This window comes from Miscanthus floridulus, chromosome 6 (genome assembly GCF_019320115.1).
Source record: "Miscanthus floridulus cultivar M001 chromosome 6, ASM1932011v1, whole genome shotgun sequence".
In the NCBI taxonomy this organism is placed as follows: domain Eukaryota; kingdom Viridiplantae; phylum Streptophyta; class Magnoliopsida; order Poales; family Poaceae; genus Miscanthus; species Miscanthus floridulus.
In genome coordinates, this window is record NC_089585.1 from 72,469,125 (window position 1) to 72,481,730 (window position 12,606).

At 46.2% G+C, this 12,606-nt stretch overlaps 1 protein-coding gene across 1 annotated transcript; it reads right to left on the bottom strand.

The window, feature by feature from the left end:
* LOC136458373 (uncharacterized protein At5g01610-like) lies at nucleotides 1-4,431 on the bottom strand. The gene is made up of 3 exons (XM_066458318.1): nucleotides 4,144-4,431; nucleotides 841-895; nucleotides 1-648 (listed from the first exon to the last, which is right to left on the bottom strand). Exons 1-3 carry the CDS (start codon nucleotides 4,216-4,218, stop codon nucleotides 278-280), a joined length of 501 nt encoding a protein of 166 aa, XP_066314415.1. The 5' UTR covers nucleotides 4,219-4,431; the 3' UTR covers nucleotides 1-277.
* Between the last annotated feature and the right edge of the window lie 8,175 nt (nucleotides 4,432-12,606).

Here is a 12,606-nt window from a genome sequence, read left to right on the forward strand (position 1 = left end):
TCCTTTGAACAATTTTCACTATCCACGGTCGGATATGATGGAACAAGTTCATCGCACTTTGTCAACTCAATCTACAGGTTGGCTAATGTACACATCATTTCTTTTCTTTCAGAGGTACTGAGCAGACATACCCAAATGATCACTCCCAGAATGAGGAACAGTACACAGCCTCAGAGGGTCGCCATGGTTCACGCTTTCCTCAGTGAGGAAGGAAAAGCTTCACACCGCAAGCTGCATTGCATTGCATCACGCATCATGTTTACGTACCTAACAAGGTCTAGAACTTGTCTACGGCGACGCCATCCGTGACAACCTCGTAGGCGTCCCGATTCCTGGTCTTGTTCATGCCGGCAGCAAAGTGCACCTTGGTGGCCTCGGTCCTGACCTCCGTCACCTTGGTCCAGATCAGGATCTTGGTCTTGAGGCCCTCGATGTGGGTCATCTTTCCTTTCTCCAGGTACCCCGACACGTTGGTGGAGAAGCGCAGGACCGACGAGTCCTTGTAGCCCACCTCGCATGGCGACGCGATGTACACCGTTAGAAACTTGGTGTCTTCGTTCAACTCGTAGTTGGTCGCGTCCTGCGGGAACAGGCCTACTGGGAGGTCATACTCCTTGAGAAATTCAGGCAGTGGTTTCTGCATCTTCCCTGAAACCAATTAAGCAGTACTTTACTCATCATACAAATAGTGGGCAAAGGAAGCAAGCAAAAACCTTGTTTCCCTCACATTACATCCAACCATATATAGGTTTAAAACAATGCAAGGAAGATCATATCTGATTGTTGTATCTTGTAACAGAAAAAAAAAATCTGCAAATCTAACCATCGCAACAAACATACCTTTGATTTTGTTGACCATCCATTTAGCTCCATCTCCAATGCTGCTAGAGACTGACTGAAAGTTGCAAAAGGTGAATAGTCAACACAAAGGAGTTTCTGTTTGTTGAAAGAATGTCTTGCAATGCTATCATATAGCAATATAAATAGATCACATAGTTTATATACAAATCCAGGGAGTAGAGCAAACGAAAAAACATTGAGGAATTGCTCAAACCATGTAATAATATAAAATGCTTACATTATGTAGCAAGCACAATGCATATGCCGCATGAATGAAAAGTAGTCTTTTAAATAAACCCAAAAGTAGAATTACTAACAACATATATGATCCCAATCCAAAAGTAATATAAATGTTCAGGAGGTTCTGGCGGCACCACTGAAGCATGCACAACTCGATCCTAAACTGACTGAAAATGGGAATAACTTCAGTTCTGGCTCAATTGTCAAGTAGCCACCTTAGAAATCTCCCTTTAGCCAGGCAGCACCGTTCACACGTGATCTCGAGCCCCTCTTATTCTATTTGGGCGGAGTAAATATTACTACAACTAAGAGCAGCTGAATTCTCGCCTTGTTTCCTCCTTCGGAGATACTAGCACCTCGACGTCCGGACAAAAAGCGCGTGTCCGGATGCCCGCGCCACCTTCGTCACGCGCGCCCGTGAAAAGGCAACGCCTGATGCTCCTTCCCGTGGCCCGTCCTCTCTCTCCGTGACCGCGAGTCCGGACGCCCGCGCGCCTGCGGGGAAACGCCACGCCCGCCGCTCCTTCCCCTTAACCCCCTCCTCTATCTCTAGGCGGGTGGGACCCAAGAGCTGGCATGAGGACGAGCACGCCTCTCCCGCAGGATCCTAGGTGCGCTGCGTGCCCCGACTGTCGCGCCCCATCCCGCGACGCTAGGGTGTGGCCCCCAGGACTCTCTACCTCTGAAACATGAAACACTTAGATGCAACAGACGACTAAAGCAGATGAAACATTTGAAACATACAATTGCAACATGTGTGTGAAACATATGCAACATCTAGATAAAACACTTGCAAATTGCAACATGAAAACACTTATTCCAACATAAGACTGAAACAACTGCAACATTTCCAACATAATTTTGCAACATAGGTGTGAAACATGTGCAACATTCAGATAAAAACGCTTGCAACATAAGTCTGAAATAGATGAAACATTTTGAACAAACGTTTGCAACATGCCTCTGAAACACTTGCAACATATGCAACATCTCAATCTACTTTTCATACCTCTGAAACATGTAAAACACTTGAAACATACATTTGCAACATATGGGAGGGGAGGTCGAAGCCGGTTGACTCCAGCCTCGGGGCGCGAGCGCCACCAGCACGGGGTCCGTGCTCATGGGTGCCCTTGGTCGACTAGGGACCAACCTGAGGCGTGTGATAGCACCACGAGCACCGGCAGAGGCGGGCGGCGCGCCCGACTACGTGGGAGCTAGCGGCAGGTGGGACTGCAGGAGCAAGGAGCGAGAGGCACAACTAGGCGCGTGCAATGGGCAGGAGCGAGAAGCGAACAACAGGGTGGGGTGCGTGTTGGGAGGTGGCTGTGGCGGCAAATGCGAAGTGGAGCGGACGGATGGCCGCACGGCGCCATGAATCGTGCGATGGGTGAGGAAGTGGGTAGACCCATGGCGGATGAAATGGTCAATCTGATCTCAGCGAGTGCGAAACCTTGTGTGGTTCTAGTTTGTTTGCTTTTATGAGCTATGCGTTGTCACTTGGTTTAGTCGTTGTTGCTTGTGTGACTTTGTTGGTGGTTGATGGTAGATGTTGCTACTCTTTCCTTGTAAGTTGGTGTGGTGTTTCCGAAGTCGTTGCGGGCTGTTGGTGGCCACCGCCGTCGCACCAGGGAGGCGGTGTTGCTGCTTGGGGCGGTAGTGTTGCTGGCGCCGGCGGCAGAGGCAACGATGACATTGCTGCTCGGCTCGGCACCGGTAGCGTCCGTGTAGATGTTGGGTTTTACGGTGGCACATTGAACGTCCGGAGCACAGTCTGCACGAACAAAGACTCATGTGGCTGGCGCTGGCCATTCATGACCGTTCTCGATAGGTGTCCTACCTCGGTTTTTATGCCGTGTAGGTTAGAAAAGAAATATATTTGTGTAAGTAATTTTGAATTGCAAAAGAACTAAGGGAGCACTAAAAAATTTCCATATAAACACACACATGTGTGTGTATGTGTCTGTGCGTGTGTGTGTGTGGTGCATGTGTGCGCGCACGTGCGCGTGTGTGGCGTGTGTGGGGCGTGTGCGTTGTATGCGATGAGAGAGATGTGGGAAACGTAAGGAGGAGGCAGATTTGGTGGGCTACGCGGACCCAAGAAGCACCTGCCCCTGAGCATTACCCTTCCACCATTCCTCCTTCAACCTACCCTTGAATCGGTAGCCCTCATTTCGTTTCGGTGCAATGAAGTTCTAAAGCTAAGCCTTCTTAGTTGTTTTGCTATATGGCGTCATTCTGACAATGAACCATACAACAGTTTTTATTGTCATGACCATGTGTAGCATTGCACCATGCAAACGATGCATTATCATCACTAGGTACCATTGGCCATTGGGTGGATCCATTTAGAGAAATTAAATACAGTTTGTGAAAGGTAATATTTTCCTCTGAGTGAATTGATAACTAAGGAATCCTGAAATCATGCATGATCCACTACTTAAACATATGCACCATGTTCGTTTGTTGGTTTCAGCCAGGCTTATTCAACCAGCCAACAGTGTTTTTCTCTCACAAAAAACCAGCACCAGTCAACCCAAACCAGCACTAGCACCCACCAGCGAACAGGGTGATGGTTTATTGAATCCATGCAACGTCGGATGTTCTACAGGTTTATTGAATCTACTTCCTGATCCCGCACGCTACACAATTGGGAATCCGAAATTGCAGAAAGCATGCATGTCACTGGTTGTTGAAGTCAGGCTATATTTCCGACATGGCGACATGACCATGTTGTTTCTAAACGGATAACATAACCAAGCCATCTCAGGATCTGAACGTAGCCATCTGCGGCAGGTGGAGGCCCACAAAATGCAATGCAACGAAACAAGAACCGGGTCACTAATTGACCCGAAATGCATCACCGCATAATTGGTATATATCTCTCAAACTAAAAGTCATCGTCATGCAGGTTGTATAAACAGTGATGAAGAAGAACAAAAAGGTGAGCAAGAAAGACCGACAGCCGATCTATCAATCCACTGGAACAAAATGCAACGGAATCAATGAAAACGGAGAAAGTACTCTAAAATCTTTTGGAGGGCCGGGGGTGCTTTTCCTTACGTTCATGTCGTCGAGCTCCTTGTTGGCCTTCTGGTTGAACCAGTAGCCGCCCACCTTCCCCATGATCTGATCCATCCCTGCCCTTCCCTAGCTTCCCTTCTCGATCTGTCTATTATCTGTAGTTGCCTCGTCTTTAATTTCCCAAGGATCGAATCAGGGTCGAGCTAGGATCTGGAACAGCAGCAATCTTTCCTCGTGTTTTCGTTGGAAAATTGGAATCCACTCGCGCGAGCGACGGAGTGGGCAAGGGAACGGAACCAAGGAGAGGGAAGGGAAAGCCGGCAACCTGGTTCCTTCTTGTTTCCGTCGCAAACAGGTGGAGATTGCAAGTCGATTCTATTTTTAGGACGGAAATCGGGTGACCTGGATACAGATGGCCCCCCCTCAAAAAATAAGATACAGATGGGCCCACCATTGCCCCCCTCGGCAATTGGACCTCGTCCGGGACTTCTTCAGCCTCGCTCGGAGCCTGTTGGGCTACCGGCCGGCCCACCTCGCTAAAAGGGAAAAAAAACGCCCGTGCACGTTACTCCACTCCACAGAGGCAGAGAGTCCACCGCACCAGGCACCGAGCCAGCGGTGGGGCTAGCCCCCTATCGCTCACGAGCAAGCGAAGTCTCGTAGAGCCGCCGTCTGAAATTTCAGCTGGAGATTTACAGGTAGGAGGGACTGAGATTTGCTGAACCTCTTTTCTTGCTAATTGCCATTGTTTAGCCTCTCCTAAATTTTTTTCTAGCTTCATCCCTGCTCCGCACCACCAACACTCCGAGGTCCGCCTCGACGAGGACAAAATATTTTTTGCGTCGACATGGTCAGGACGTGCCGTCACGTTCGAAGTCTCGATGACTTCGAAAACCTCTTAACCACGTACGGTCTTTCTGTATAGGGCTCTGTTCTAGTGCCCTTAAATCCAGCTTGATCCGTTTCTTTTTTTCATCCAGAACAATGTTTTTCTTTCAAAAATTCCTCCAACATTTCTCCAAACCATCCAAATTTCTCAAAAATTCCTCCAAACGAACAGGCCCTAGATATAGGTCTAGCTTGTGTCCTAGGACGTGTGTAGGTGAGGGTGTGCCTGCTTGCGACGGTGTGAGTTGGTGCACTGAGGCATAAAAAAAGAGTAAAATACGCCGGAGGTCTATTAACTTTTGATGAAGTGTCATCTAGGTCCATCAACTTTGAAACTGCATTTTTGGATCCATTAACTTTCGTTTTGTGTCATCTAGGTCCATCAACTTTGACTCTTGCATTTTTGGTCCATAAATTTTTAAAATGGTTCACTACAAGTCCATGCCATTTATTTAACCTTAAATCCAACGCATGCATACATGCACGTCGGTTTCGGTCTACGGACTTTTTACGTCGGTGGAGCCGTGCCTGCACTCACCAGTTCAGTTGGGTTCGGCTGCAGCCCGTGATGAGGACATCAACACCGATCATACATCCACGCCGTCCACGCCGACACCTGCTGGTCCTATTACTCGTGCTCGTGCTCGAAAAATTAATCATCAAGTGAGTTCCTTCTTGAGCTCTTGTCCATCCTGTTTAGATCTTGGAGACACGTGCACTCTTGTTTTGATTAGGAATCAAGGAGAAGACCGAAAGGGAAAAGGACTCGCGTAGGCTGGATTCGGACTGCAGCACACCTCCAACTTGCGACGGTCGTCACGGTTACATACGGAGTCAGATTGGGGTGACTCTGGACTTGTTGGAAAGCTAATAAAGTCTACTTTCATACGGATCTGACCTCGTACTCATACCTGCTCAGAAGCGGCGTCAACAGTCCAAAAATCACCGAGAGGTCTATTCTGTTCAGGGTGCTGCGCTACCTTAAGTTAGCCCAATGGGCTTGTATCGTTTAGAGTCCAGTAGGGACACGTCCTAGGGTTGGAGCACGACCCAAACTCTCTTGTGGTCGTCCTCCACACATCATATACCCCCTAGCCGCCACCAGGAACATTTGGGTTTTGTTTAGATCAAGTTTAGCCTTTGCTACTTGCTTGTAGGCGCGCGTGCTGATCCAGCCACCCGTCTCCTTGTCTTCAGAACCCCACTTATAATAAGATTCAGTTTGAGGCTTTCAATTTCATCTTGCAAATTCAGCGCTTGTTTCGTTGTTCTTGCTAATTCTTTGGTTGCTTGCAGGACGAGAGCCCTAGTGGCTGGTTGTTGCGCTCCACAAGATCGTGATGGCCTTTGGAGGTGGTGTATCAGTTGCTAAGGCGCAGTTTTGGAAGGCTGTAGTCGGGCCGCGAACGTCATCTCCATCCACCAAATCGAGTTGTTTCATGCCTCTCATCGAAAGATCATCCATAAACCCTAGCGGGTTCATATCAGTTGGTAATCAGAGCAAGGTTTATCGGTGAGAGGCTTCCAATCCTTCACTGTTTTATTTTTCCTATAGTCCAGAAAAGCCAAAAAAATAGTAGATTAGTTTTCTGCAATCCTATAGACCTTTGAGCCGTGGCTAGTGCTACCTAGTTAGGGCTTGTTGAATATTCAGTTGCATCGGGTGTGTCAGATTGCTGGTCTTAGTTTATTCCCTTAGAGTTTCGAGTTCTTGTCACTTTCCTATCACAACACACGCTATCATATAGTCTCTCTGTTGGCCGAATCCAAGTAGGGTTTGAAGTTTGAATCGGACAAGGAATCGGCTGTTCCTCTCTGTTGGCCAAATCCAAGTAGGTTTTCAAGTTTGAGTCGGATCAAAGAATCGGTTATTCCTCGCTGTTGGCCAAGTCCGAGTAGAATTGGAGGTTTCAATCGGACGAGGAATCAGTTCACCCTGTGGTACAAATATCAAACTAACCACGCTGCAAGTATTCATATCTAAACGAGTGGCTTACTCTACAGAGAGAGAGAGAAAGTGTATGTGCTGAGTTACTCTTTGAGAGTGTTCTTGTTCATATAATCAGTTTTGAGTGCCCCCTGAAAAAAAATATTCAAAAAAAAGAAAAAAAAGAAAGAAAAAAAAGAGAAAGAAGCAAAAGAAAAGAAGAGAAAGGGGCTGATCTTAGAGATTTTTCGTTCACTTTGGGTGGTGTGTTGTGCTCTCCTTTGTGTCCAGGCTCGCGTCTCTAGCACGGTCTAGACTAGGACCAGCACAGTACCGCCGGTTGAACGATTATTCAGCTTGCTTTTTGTAACTAACGTGGTGCTAGTTCGTTCCTTGTTTCAGCCCACCTATAGCTCCACATATTCTACAGCTTGACAGGTCTCGTGTTGCGGCACCGATACACTTCATCCATTGCTGCAGACTTGTTGGTAGACGACCCCTCCTATCGAGCAAGGTAAGAACTGGTAAGAACTTGTGTAACAGGTGGAGAGTGAGCGACTTGTTGTAGCTACATCCTAGTAGTTGTAGGGCTTTTATTTCTTCACTTGTCTTCTTGTTGTCTTTGTCTTTGAACCATGCCAGGGTCCGACGGAGATAACCAAATTCCACATTCGCCTCGCACAAAGGGCGTCATACAACATTTTTGAAAGGAAAGTGAAGTTGCACACAGAGGGACTTGATAATGACTTGTAGGTGACAAATGACAAACTTGGGCAGTTGGAGGCTACGTAGATTGCCGCAAACAACAAGCTTGCAGGTTTGGAGAACTCCATTGCTAGTGTGGACAAAAGCCTTGCTGCTCTGCTGAGGCGTTTTGATGACCTCCACAACAATGATAAAGACCAGCATAAAGAAGAAAAGAAGGAGGAAGATCGAGAGGATGGTAGTTATGATGAAGAATACACAGGTGATACTGAACATGATGATCGAGACACTCGTGATCGACGTCGCCTACGTCACAACCGTAGAGGTATGGGTGGCCGCCGCCGACGCGAGGTACACAATAATGATGATGCTTTCAGTAAGATTAAATTTAAAATACCTCCTTTTGATGGTAAATATGACCCTGATGCATACATTACTTGGGAGATTGCTGTTGATCAAAAGTTTGCATGCCATGAATTTCCTGAGAACACACGTGTTAGGGCTGCTACTAGTGAGTTCACAGATTTTGCTTCTGTTTGGTGGATCGAATATGGCAAGAAAAATCCTAATAACATACCTAAAACTTGGGATGCGCTGAAACGAGCCATGAGAGCTAGATTTGTTCCATCTTACTATGCCCGTGATATGATAAATAAGTTGCAGCAATTGAGACAAGGTTCTAAAAGTGTAGAAGAATACTATCAGGAATTACAAATGGGTATGTTGCGTTGTAAATTAGAGGAGGATGAGGAACCTGCTATGGCTAGATTTTTAGGTGGGTTAAATCGGGAAATTCAGGATATCCTCGCTTACAAAGAATACAATAACGTAACCAAACTGTTTCATCTTGCTTGTAAAGCTGAACGGGAAGTGCAGGGACGACGTGCTAGCGCAAGGACTAATGTTTCTGCAGGGAAAGCTAGTTCATGGCAGCAGCGCACGTCTACAACTCCGTCTACACGTACTCCTACGCCATCATCTAGTGACAAGACTCGAGCTACCCCCACCAATTCAGTAGCGAAGACAGCGCAAAAGCCGGCTGCGAGTACTTCATCCGTGGCATCGACAGGTAGAACAAGCAGCATACAATATCATCGGTGCAAGGGATATGGCCATATGATGCGTGACTGCCCAAACAAGCGTGTTATGATTGTCAAAGATGATGGTGAGTGTTCATCTGCTAGTGATTTTGATGAAGATACACTTGTGAAAGCATCTAGGCCCCTAGTTGGATTTCGGTGATTAATGTCAATACAAGATTACTATGACTAACGTGTGTTTTGCAGAGGCAATTATGTTAGGTCATGGTAATGGAGATCGATTGGGCAATCGAGGTTGTCATGCCCCTACAATGGAAATCGTTTCGGTTTTCAAAGGATGGATGACAAGGTTAAGGATAACTAGTTCTAAGTGTCGATTGGAGTTGGAGAGACACTTAGAGTAGTTTAGGACTTTGTTTTTTCCTTTGGCCGTACTATGAAGGGGGGTATGAACGGGTAGCTTGACCTAGTTGAGTCTAGTGAGTTAGGTGTGGTGCACACTTGTTAAAACTAGCTCTAGGTAGCTCCTATGAATGCCTAAGATCCTTTACATATGTTCGGAAGTTGGAAGTGAATGGAGGGTCAAATACTGACCGGACGCTGGCTCCGGTGCGACCGGACGCTAGCCGCAGGGTCCGGTCAGTTCATTTGACCGAGAAGATCAAGTCTGGTGTGACCGGACGCTGGGAGGTCATGTGACCGGACGCTAAGGGCCAGCGTCCGGTCAACTCCAGTAAGGGTCCAGACTTGGAAAAGTGTGACCGGACGCGTCCGGTCAGTGTGACCGGACCCTGAGTATCCAGCGTCCGGTCGTTTACAGTAAGCATCCAAGAGAGACCGGACGCGTCCGGTCGGTACTGACCGGACCCTGACAGCGTCCGGTCATCACTTGAATGCTGGTTCGCGGGTTGAACTGACCGGAGCGTCCGATCATCACGACCGGAGCGTCCGGTCATCCCGCAGAAGCTCATAACGGTTAGTTTTTCAGGCTGGCTTATAAATAGAAGCTCCACTCGTGAGTGGAGCATCTTTTGCTCATTCCAACAGCTGAGAAACACATTTGTGAGTGCCAAGAAGAGCAAGATCCTAGTGAGGTGTTTGTGATTTGAGAATCCAAGAGAGTAGCCTCACTAGCAAATCAAGAGTAGCAAAGTGTGCATCCATCTTCTCATTAGGCTTCGCATGGTCAAGTGAGAGTTCGTGCTTGTTACTCTTGGTGATCGCCATCACCTAGACGGCTTGGTGGTGATTGGGAGTTTGGTGTTCATCCGGCGGAGCTTGTGGGTGACCCAACTCAAGTTGTGAGCGGTTTTGGGTGATTCGCCGCGACGGAGTGTCGAAGAATCAACCCATAGAGAGCACTTGATCCTTGCGCAAATCAAGGGGGAGCTACACCCTTGCGCGGGTGCTCCAACGAGGACTAGTGGGGAGTGGCGACTCTCCGATACCTCGGCAAAACATCGCCGCGTTCTTTTTTTCTCTCTACTTACTTTGAGCACTTACTTTGAGTATTTACTTTGGGCAATTCAATACTTGTTTTACATTCATAGAATTGCTTGCTAGAGTAAGTTTGGAACATAGGTTGAGAGGTTGTTGTGCATTAGTTTGATATAAACATTTTTCTAGGCACAAGGGGGTTAATTGGGCTATCCGTAGGATTTGATTATTGCAAGAGAATTTAGAATTAGCCCAATTCACCCCCCCTCTTGGGCATCTTGATCCTTTCAATTGGTATCAGAGCCTCGTGCTCACGTTTTTAAGCTTAATCGCTTAGAGCAAGATGTCTCACTGGGATGGACCTCCTCCTATCTTTGAGGGAGATGATTTTTCATATTGGAAAATCTGCATGGAGGCATACTTAGAAGCTCTAGATGTTGGAATTCTTAGAGCCGCCTCTCAAGGGTTCCCCACACCTAGGAATGCCGCACAACTTCAAGGCGATGAAGTGAATTATGAGAAATGGAATGCAAAGGCTCGCAACACCATTTTTAGAGGCCTTTGCAAAGAAGTGTTCAATCGTGTAAGGAACCACAAAGACGCCCATGCTCTATGGTCGGACGTTTGTGCGCTCCATGAGGGAACCAAGAGTGAGCGTGAGGAACGCTATCATCTTGTGATTAAAAAGCTAAATTCTTTTGAGATGTTTCCCAAAGAAAGTGCTAATGAGATGTATTCTCGATTAAATGTTCTTGTAGAGGAAGTCAATGGGCTTGGACTTACTCAAATGTCACCATCCGATGTTGTGAGAAAAATCTTGAGTGTCCTCCCCATTGATAAATATGGGCACATTGTGACCGTGCTACATCAAGGTGATCTTTCCACCGCTACACCGACACAAATCTTGGGAAAGATCAATGCTCATGAGATGTACATGCACATCACACCACAAGATGGCTCATCCTCTACAAAGAAGAAAGAGAAGGACCTAGCATTCAAAGCTAGCCAAGACAAGGGCAAAGCAAGACTTGAGTATGAGAGCTCAAGTGATGAAGATGATGAAGAAAGCCTTGCCCTCATGGTGAAGAAGACCACAAAGATGCTAAAAAGGCTAAACAAGAGTGGCATCAAGTTCGACGGCAAGAAGAAGAAGTTCTTCACAAGCTCAAGAAGAAAGCCAATCTCCGAGATGGATTGCTACAATTGTGGTGAACTTGGCCACTTAGCTCATCAATGCACAAAGCCCAAGAAAGACAAGTTCAAGAACAAGGGCAAGAAAGATGATTCAAGTGATGAAGATGAAAAGAAAAAGAACAAGCCATACAAGAAGAGAGATGGCAAAAAGAGGGACTTCTACAAGAAGAAGAAGAGTGGCAAGGCCTACATTGTCGGTGATTGGCTCACGGACATTGATTCATCAAGTGGATCATCCGATGATGATAGTGATGATGAAAAGGTGGCCACCATTGCTATTGATCTTGCATCTTCACCGCCACCATCGCCATCATCCTCTACACACCTATGCCTTATGGCCAAAGGTGAACGCAAGGTAACTAAGAGTGATGATAGTAGTGATGATGAACATGCTAGTGATGATGATAGTGATAGCGATGATGATGACTCACCTACCTATGATGATCTTGTTAAAATACTAAGAAAATATACTAAGATCATTAGAAAGAGTAGAGCTACAAATGAAAAACTTAGATGCTAAAAATGACTCACTCTTAGCTAAATGTGACACATTAGAAAAGGCTAATGATGAGCTCAAAGAAACAAATGGTTCTATATCATCCAAACTCAAGGAGCTCAAATCTTCTAAGAAAGAACTTAAAGATAAAAATGATAAACTTGAGTGGGTGCACAATGAGCTTATCACTAGTCACAATAAGCTAAAAGATGAATATGCAACTCTAAAGATCAATTATGATGCCCTTATTATTGCACAAGAATTCTTACTAAATGAGCCACATGATGCTACTAACCATGTTGTTAAGATTGATATAGCTACCTCATGTGATGATTTAATTGATGAAAGCATTGAGCATGGATCTAGTAGCAAGGGCAAGCAAGTGGTTGAGTGCAATGACTATGATGAGTATGTCCAGCTCAAGAGTAACAATGAGAAGCTCATGAAAGATCTTGAAGAAATAAAAAGTCACAACACCATTGTGCTAGAAACTCTTGATCATGACAAAGAGGTGATCCTTGAGAATGAGAAGCTAAAAGAAGAAATCAAGAAACTCAAGGAGGAGAAGAACAATGATATTCTCAAGGAAGAGAACAAGAAGCTCAAGATGGAGAAAGAGCATCTCAAAGTGGGATTGAGCAAGTTTGCTAGAGGCAAGCATCTCCAAAGTGAGCTACTCATGAATACCATCATGAAGATGGATAGAAGTGGCATTGGATATATGGCAAGTGTAGAGAAGAAGAAGGCTCAAGCTCAACACAAACAATCAAAGCCAAAGCCAAAGCCAAAGAGATGTTTTGAGTGTGGACAAGAAG